We start from the raw sequence: 9,381 nt of genomic DNA on the forward strand, positions 1-9,381 counted from the left end.
AAATGAGAAAAAAAAGAATCCCTACCTTCACATACGAGCCTCTTACATGGACAGTAACAAGGAGACTCTTAGACACTATCCTATGATGGGATTTCTTCTTTGCCTTTCAGCTGAATATTTAGGGCCCGCGTGTTCCAGGGGACTTTTACACAGAGGTGTTTGTACCGCAACACCCTCTGATTATCCTCTGGAAAGCTGATCTTCCTGAGAGCAGCAGTCTCCATCTTAATACACCAGCAGAGGTTGTCAAACATGTTCCTTCCAATTTTAGCAGACTTTAACCTTTTTTTTTCCCTTTGTTTTTCTCCAAAACTTAAATATTCTTGGCATGAGCTCTTGGCCTACCTCAACCAGCAGACCAGAAATGGCAGCCAAGCCTGGATGCTCCCTGACCTCCTCTCCTCACTTGTTCCTCACTGCTTTCTTGTTAAGGTGGTGCACCGAGATCTCAAGCCAAGTAACATCCTCTACATGGATGAGTCAGGAAACCCAGACTCCATCAGGATCTGTGACTTCGGGTTTGCCAAGCAACTGCGAGCGGAGAACGGGCTGCTCATGACTCCCTGCTACACAGCCAACTTTGTTGCCCCTGAGGTAGGACTGCATTTGAAAGCCATGAGTAATGAGCGTGCCCTAGGAAGCAGTCTTTCCTCCCTTTCTCCCTTCTCCTTGCTGCCGTTACAGGAGGAGCAAGGCAGAAACCAGGCACTTGCACAGTCTCTATTACCATAACTTTCCTATTCCTGCTTTTGTCAGGCCATTTGTTCGGTTCCTGACAGACACTGGTGCCTGCATCTCTCTGACTGACGCACAAAGTGCTGTGGCTCGTTACTGTGATAAATGCCCTTTTTTCTCTAGCTGCTTCTGCTCAGACTGCTTCCCCTCTGGTGCACTGCATCAGAACAGGACAAGGCTTAAGCAGAAAATCATAATGTCAGGAATAAGTCTTAAAAGGAAAATCCATGCTTTAAATCCTTACCATGCTGGAGTCAGTGGCAGCTTTATTGTTGGGTTTATTGAGCTAAAGAAACATCTCTCCTCTTGGGCTTTCCTAGAAACAGTCCCCTCTGTTATGGGGAATGTAGGAATGGGCTGCTTTCCTGACTTTATAGATGGTGAAATGGGGAAAGACCAACCAGCTTGCCCCAAGCACTTGCAGAAGTGGCTCTGCATCGCTGGTGAGTGCTGTTCCCTTCATGCAGCACCACAGGACTGAGTTTTGGTCCTAGGTGTTTGAATGGTTTGGACTTTTTGCTCTATATGACCTTTGAGATGTTCATAGCTGCTTCCTTCTGATAAAGGAGCAAGAGATTAATTTCCTGGGTAATTCTCCATTTCTTGGAGTGATGCTTATCAGCAGTTTTGGTATCTGCAATACACAACTTCAGATGTCTGTCTTCCTCTGCTTGCTATGGTCCTGATAAGAAAAATACAAAGCTATTGCCTTTCAATACTTTGCCTGTCCTCTACTGTCAAATATCACTGTCTCTCAATTGGTATCATTCCACAACCTTTTCTTCCCCATAACTCTCCTCCATCCAATGTTCATCTGATACATAACCGCAAAGAGAAAAATGAGATGATCTTTCTGTGAAAGGTCCTTTTGTGATACCAAAAAGTTACAGGGATCACAGCCTTCCAGCATCAGAAGGAGAATTTATTAAATTGAGATGTTGCCAGGGCAGTATAAATTCAAAGCAGATTTTTTTCAGGGAAAAAAAAAAAAGTCTTCCATTGCCAAGACAGATTGGTTTGTTATTTTATTGCTGTTTGGTTGGGTTCTTGTTTTAGAAACTGGAATGAGCTGCTTAAAATTTACCAAAATACATTAAAAAAGTTCTGTGGCACCACAGCAGCTCAATTTCAAAAAAAAAAAGTAAAATAAAATAAAATCATTTTTGCAAGATTTAAAGCACTTGGCTTTTCTCCAAGATACAATGTGCTTAAAATAGGTGTACCTACTTTTGATTATGGGCTATTTTGTATAGTGTCTGTAACCACAAACGTTGCCAGCACAATGCAGTTTCAGGTCACTCTTCTAATTTGAACTGAAAGCAGAATCACGCTCCCAGACATTTGTGATGAATAAGACAGGCCCTGCTAACGCAGGAAACTTTGGAGATTAATTGAAACATTACCAGAACTGGCAAAGAGCTTATATAAAGCCTTAAGTGCTTTTACATTTTACCTGTGATATAATGCTGCCTGCCAGCCTGGGCGTGATTTTCATGATCCCTGTCTGAGCCCTGCTACTGTGTCTGCCATACGTCCATGAAACTGTGCAAGGGGTCAGAAAATCATCTGAGCCCATGACACAAGAGGACAGTGGCAGAGGGAGGAGGACGTGTTTGCCCGCTTGGATGTCGCTTTATTTTGGAAACATTGTATTGGGGGTTAGAGGAGAAGAGGAAAGATGAAGGCTGCCCGCGGGAAAGGCGCACGCTGCCACCTAGTGCGAGCCCTGCCCGGTGCAGGGAGGAATGAGCGGGCCTGGGACAGAGGGGTAACGCAGCCTGGTCCTTCCCTACTAATGCAGCAGAGTCCTTTGGGATAAAGTAAAAACATTTCATCCTGCAGTTTTCCCCCAAAATCCCTGAAGAACTACTGTTTTGGCATTTGAAATTAAGAGATTCTTTATTAGCTTTCATACACATCCCTGCTTGCCTCAAAACTGAGATAAGCCTGGCTTTGTAACATTGTCAATCCAAAAAATCAAAGCCTATAGAAATAAACCAGGGCTGGATAAATATCTGAGCTGTTATCAGAATTGGAGGAACCCAGTGGAAGTTTCTTCCTTATCACCACAAGGCACCTGCCATGTGCAGTGCTAAGAACCAGCTCATGCCTGTACTCCACTTCCCACCAAATTCTCAAGGTGACCTAAACCCCTTCATGGGTGGTAAATTCTTTAGCATCCATTACAGTGGGACAGCACTGCATCATTTGCAAAGCCCTTTCCCTGACTGATTTATTTCTAAGACACATGCCTGTTACTGTTTGGTGATATCTGCCCCCCTCTAGGTCAAAGACTAATCTTTTTGGCCAAGGTTTCCCACACTTGCTCCTGCCAGCTCAGTGTTCTCACTTTAACCACAATTGCACAGAGCTGCTGGAGACATTTTCAAATAGCAGTGACACTAACTGATAACTCTCACTAGATCCTGTTTATTTCCAGGGGGTGAAGTTGCTGTCAATAAAAAGTAATTGCCAGCAAAGCTTTCCCTAGACACTGGCATACAGTGAGAGCAGCATTCTTGCAAACTGAATAATAGCACATAGCGACACCTGCCCGTCATTCTCAGTTTGTGTAACGACTTGCTTAATAGCCTGCTCCACTAAATATCATGACTGCCCCATTTTTCTGTCATTTGCCTTGGACTTGATTGTCCTTGGTTACTGGAGGAAGACGACGGCAATGAAAATGTAACTGTTCAAAGAAGCCATGAGAATGGCCACACCAAAAGAAAAGTGCTGAGTATTCAGTCTCACAGGCAAAGAAAGAAGGAACTGAGTTTGTCAAATAGCAAATAAGTTTTTCCTATAAAAAATAACATTAATAGAGGCCGAATTAATGCAAGAACTAGAGAAATAGAAACAAATACAACAGCCAGTGATCATATATATGATGTGCAGAGAAGAGATGCAGAAGCAGGACTTTACCAGCTTTATTAATACACAGGAGAAAACACGGATTCTTCTATGTGTTGTTTTTTTCCAGGTAGCAAATGTTCGCTCAGCAGCATAACTGGCAGATGGTTGTTTTACCACTCATCATTTGTAAAATCTGTCGAGGCAACACTTTCTGAAGCTGTTTCATCCTAGAAGTCCTTGGTCTTTTCTGTGATAGATTTCAGATAGCTCAAAGCACTCCTGGGTAATAAGGCTGCAGGTCAGAGAAAGACTTGCTGAATTCATATGTTCCTCTTCCCTGCACTTTGCAAAAATTAATGTATCTACTGATCCACCAGAAGGAAATAAAACTCTCCTTGTGTGCAAGAGCTGAACAAACAAAGGGGTCGTTTGCTTTCATGAGCAAGTGGAAGATCTGGAGGTGATCCTCGAGTTTTTCTGAGCCAAACAGAAACAAAGCTTTTCTCCTAATCTCAGGAATGCTGTCTTAGTGGTGACTTCACTTTCACTTGGGCATGCACTGACTCAAATAGGCATTCCTTCTAACTTGCACCAGCATAAATGGAATCTAGATTTTACCCTTGCTGCTATAGCTTGCCATCCTGCACGAATATTGAACCTACTGGTCAGATCTCTGCTGAGTAGTATCATGGGTCTTGTTTTCCCCATAGGAAAAATGGATCAAGTTCTAGCCTCTTATCTGTTAAGTCCAGTTGAAATGTGGCTACTTTTCTTAATACAGAAAAGATAAGATTAAGCCTTTTAGCTTTCCTTGCAGTTGTCATGCATCTTTACTAGTCTGACATTAGATATGGTTAATTGTACCAAATCCAAACTAAGCTTAGACACACTTACCACTGTCACTCAGCCCTATGCTTGTTGTATCCACAGGGTTCTTGGTAACCTTTATGTTTGAAGGATACATTCCAAAGTATTAACAAGCTTTTGTTAAGAAAGACTGTAAAACACTGAAATGTTGTTCTGCTTTGCTGTGTGTAAGATGGTCAGAGAGGCTCCCAGAGCCTTCAGCAGACTGCACTCATCTCTCTGTGTTGTAAAGCTAATAGATATGCTGGGCTTGAACACTAAACAACACGTTCCAGCTGGGGCTTCACTATGCTTCACACCACTACTGAGCATTTTGATCCTGAGGCAGCCACCTGTTCAAGCCAGATATGTGGTTAAGCCCTGGAAATGTCACCAGATACAACCACTAATTGGTGCTGTTTGAAGCTAAAACTTCAGGAATGCAGATTAACCTATTTTCACCTCTCTCTTTCTGTCGCGCAGGTCCTCAAACGCCAAGGTTATGATGCAGCCTGTGACATCTGGAGCTTGGGGATCCTACTGTATACCATGTTGGCAGGGTGAGTGGAGAGGTCTTCCTGGAGCTGCAGTCTCCTATGGGCTCAGCACTTCAGCACTGATAAAACCAGAAGGAATTCACAGACAGAGACAGCAAACTGGCCTCCTTTGGGAAATATGCTCAGTTGTATGAGACAAGAAAATAGATGCCAAGACCTAGAGTTAGAATAAGTTTCTCCAGAACACATAAATATCTTTGACACTTTACAAGTTGTTTAGGTTTTTAACAGCCTGTACCATAAGCATGCAGGAGACCTGAACTCCTAAAAGGCTCATTCACCACTTAAACAGTGTGAAACTTTACACTAGGGAAGGAGCACAGGAGTATGAAGAGCCATATCATGTTCACCTCATACATAAGAGGATGTCCATTCATTTCTATTGATATGAATAGAATGTGGTGTTCTTCTGCTGTTGTTGTTATCAATGTATCTGACCACATTTAAAGGCTAAAATACCTCCCACAAACCCAAACATTTTTTTCGGATGCTATTTGAAAAATGTGCTGCAGAAAGGACAAAAAGTAAATGAACAGACCAGCAAGAAGACCAACAGGCAGCAGGAACATTTGCGGGGCGATTGGCAAAATACCCCTACCAATGTGTTGGCTAAAGTTAAATATTAACACAGGAAGACCCAGAGAAAGAGACATATTGAAATAAGCAGTGAAGGGCAGGCATAAGATGTGCTGGGGTGAATGGGAAACACAGTGTGCAAACCCAGCCTGGAGTTACCAGGCCCCTGAGTGTCATTCCTCAGGGTATGGTGTGTATGCATTTATTGTACCTAAGTGCAGCTTGAAACTTTTCAGTGACTTTTGCAGCTCTTTAGTCTGCTTCATGATCATTCAGCTGTGGCAAAAAGCTTGAATTCATTCCTAGATTTATACAGAAAACTAAGACCTTGACTCTACCTCTCTGTTACTCATGTCTCTTGCCTCATGGATTATAGAAAAGGTGCCAGGAGTTTCTATCACATCTATTTTGTTCCTGAGTACAGATGTGTTCACCATTAGCTGAAACACATTGTGACCTTCAGGGACAGTCTCACAGTCTCCTGGGATTTCCAAAAAACTGGCTCTATTTGGCTAATGCTATAGATCTGCACCGATACACAACCAGAATCAGTAAAATAAAATCAGCACATTACCCACTGTCACATTTGTTTAGCTGAATATATTAAAAATGTTTCTTTTTTAAAATGTGGAAAAAAAAAAAAACCAAAATAAATATATCTGAATTGGAAATTTAAATTACACTACTTAGGGGATATTAAATTTGATGACAGGTGCTATTAACTTGTATCTCACTTTCTTCAGCACTTAAAAGAGAGTATACTAACCATTGAGAAGTGCTGACTTTTTAGGAGCCACCACTGCATTTAGGGGTGTTGTTGTTCTTCCTCACTGGAGGAGAGTTAGTAGGAACTGACTATTATGTGCATCAAGGATTTTATTCTGCCATCATCACTATGAGCAGAGAGGGTTCAGACAGCCAGGACCAGCGCACAAGCCTGGGATACTGTTAATGCAGGTAGTGACAGACCTCAGAGTTCTAGCCAATCCTTAATTCTTAGTGCATCCCTCCTGATAGCTATAGATTGGAATAATATTTTTTGTTATTATTATTTTTATCCTTTCTTGGCTTTACCCACGTATTTCCGTTGGCAATAGAGTGGAGTTAAAACAATTAGAGAGGTAAACACCTGTCTATTTTTTAAAAAGAATATTGAATTCCTAAAAAATGAGAACAGAACAAAAATTTAAAAACCAATTAAGGAATCAGTTTTCATCTGCAGAACAACTTACGAGGAACCATCGGACCATATCGTTTGAGTGAAAATATAGCAGAGAAATCTGGTCCACTCTGGAACCAAATTCCTGTTGTAATTAGTAGCAAGTTAGCACTAGATTCTAAAAATCATATACTTGCAAATTACACTGCATTTTTTTATGCTCTTTTTTTGAATAGGTTCACTCCGTTTGCAAATGGACCAGATGACACCCCAGAGGAGATTCTGGCCAGAATTGGCAGTGGTAAATATGCACTTACAGGAGGAAACTGGGATTCAGTATCTGATACTGCAAAGGTCAGTGAACTCCTTCTCAGATTATTTTCTTGTTGTCTGAAATGGGCTTGCAGTCTGCAGTTGTAGCAAACTTCAGAGAGAGATACTCAGAAAGGTTATTTCTCAGTGCCTCGCGGAATAGAATCTCGCTTCTTTGTTTCTACCACTCCACATGAAATAGTGTGTCAGGAATTCTGGTAGTTTATTTCATTATACTAAAGCATAATATAGCACCATCAGCTGTGAATGCTCTTGAGACTTAAATGACACAGAACTCTCTTTTGGTGCAACTGACCTTTTTAAAGAAGCATTGAGTTGTCAATGACACAAATGTATGTGTCATTTGAATCACCTTCATGCTTCTCAAAGGTAGCAAGGAGCAGGCAGTTTACAAACCAGCATTTTTAACTCCTGTACAATTCATAGTGTAGGCTGTCCATCTGTCACAAAGCATGGGAACCCTAGGAGATAACATTCATCTGCTGCTGAGACTTTTGAGCATGAAGCTGTGCACTAGTCTGTGAGACAGGTAGATGGGCAGGAAAGCTGGGAAGCTTCCAGTTGCCTAGCATTAATCAGAAACTTTGACAGGATTCAGAGATTCCTGCAAGAGATTTTAGATCTAGCAACTGGTAGTATCCAATGGAAGAACAGTGACATATTCCGCAGCAAAACTGCAAGCAATCCTAGTAACATCTTAATCTTGCTACTAACACCTGTGTGCCTCACAGTGTGTTTTTTATCAGATGTCCAGTTTTGAAATTAACTTTCAGATGTGGTAGAACTGATCATGTTGAATTTTAGCCACCTGAACATTAGATTTCTATTCTAAGCTCCTTTTGTAAGTATGATTTGGAGTCAGTGAGCAGATACCTCTAGATGGCATCCTCTCTAGGTGGAGTTTATCACCCTTACGAGGTCTAAATATATATCTAAAGTGCATCACTCTCTCCATTGGACATGCTGGTGGTGACACTGCCACCAGGAAGATCTTAGTAAAACCTGAACCACTGTTAATTACTTCTTCCCTTTTACTGTTCTCATCCTTTTAAACCCAGGACATTGTGTCTAAGATGCTTCACGTAGACCCTCATCAGCGCCTCACAGCAGTCCAAGTCCTAAGACATCCATGGATAGTGAACAGGGAGTATCTGTCTCAAAATCAACTCAGCAGACAGGATGTTCACCTCGTGAAGGTACATCTTACACCCGTGCCTCTTCATTCTTGCAGAATGAGCTGTCATCTGTGTGAATATTCCCGAAAGCTATAGAGGAATTGGGAGGATTATTTGCCTCAGAGGCCATACTTAATGTGGCATTGTATTAATAGTAATGATTTCTGACCTGTGACCTGCTCACTGTTTTTAACTTCAAGCTGCATTGTAATGACCTGCTGGTGTTCTGTGCACATACTGCTACCCACCACTTTGAATCAGAGACAGTCTAGCTGTCTGCCAGCCTAAATGTTATTACGATCTCATGGAAATTGTTCATGCATGTCCATTCTTTTCGGGGACTGTATAGGGGAAGAGAGGGCAAAAATAACAAAGAAATGAATTTCACCCCAGCATTTTCTCTTTCTCTATTTTACAGGGTGCAATGGCAGCCACTTACTTTGCTTTAAACCGAGCACCTCAGGCACCAAGGCTGGAGCCTGTATTGTCCTCCAGTCTGGCTCAGCGGCGGGGCATGAAAAGACTTACCTCTACCAGGTTGTAGCAGTATCTCCAGAAGGCCTCTTTGAAAACCCACAGTTTATTATTTGAGAAATTCATCTTTACGTGGCTAGCAGAACTTTTTTGGACAACCTGCCCGTGAAATCGCAAGAACTAGCAGAAACCCAGCGTAAGGCAAAGTTCTCCTTTGCTCCATCGTTTCTTTTACATTCCAGCCAGGGTCCCAAGTTTAACAACTTCACAAAGATGTGCCAATTTTGCCGGTAGCTCTGTTCCTTACTGAGATAAGCCAAATAAAGTAGGTGTGCTCCATCCTTCCTGCCTTAGGAAATACTATTTTTGAGTCCTTAAGATGCTCCATTAGAACACTGTTTTCATTTTGTTTCTGAAGAAAAGCACTTTTTGTTATGAAGAACGCAGTCGGGTTTGAATGTTTCCAGCTGTTCCAGGATGTGTCATGATGAAGTGACTTGGCTGGTCACCAGCTGACATTACTGATCTCCACTCACCCCAGGAAGAATGAAGGCTGCAGAGACACATTAATTATACCGTACTTGAAACAAGTTCTACACAACATGAAGAAGAGAGAGCTGTCGGTGGTGGAAATACCTTCTGTTTTCAAGAAATCCTTTGCACTGTGCCC

The 9,381-nt window shown here is 41.9% G+C and overlaps 1 protein-coding gene across 1 annotated transcript in view; it reads left to right on the forward strand.

The window, feature by feature from the left end:
• The window catches only part of RPS6KA2 (ribosomal protein S6 kinase, 90kDa, polypeptide 2), a 91,515-nt gene extending 82,461 nt beyond the window's left edge, over positions 1 to 9,054 (forward strand). Inside the window, exons 17-21 of the mRNA XM_010019577.1 lie at positions 433 to 594; positions 4,921 to 4,997; positions 6,966 to 7,083; positions 8,121 to 8,258; positions 8,656 to 9,054. Of these exons, the coding sequence (XP_010017879.1) occupies positions 433 to 594; positions 4,921 to 4,997; positions 6,966 to 7,083; positions 8,121 to 8,258; positions 8,656 to 8,781 (621 nt within the window). The 3' untranslated portion in view covers positions 8,782 to 9,054. The remainder of the gene's footprint in view (positions 1 to 432; positions 595 to 4,920; positions 4,998 to 6,965; positions 7,084 to 8,120; positions 8,259 to 8,655) is intronic.
• Positions 9,055 to 9,381: the final 327 nt, after the last annotated feature.

The sequence above is a fragment of the Nestor notabilis genome, unplaced genomic scaffold (genome assembly GCF_000696875.1).
Source record: "Nestor notabilis isolate BGI_N333 unplaced genomic scaffold, ASM69687v1 scaffold15888, whole genome shotgun sequence".
Taxonomy (NCBI): Eukaryota; Metazoa; Chordata; class Aves; order Psittaciformes; family Psittacidae; genus Nestor; species Nestor notabilis.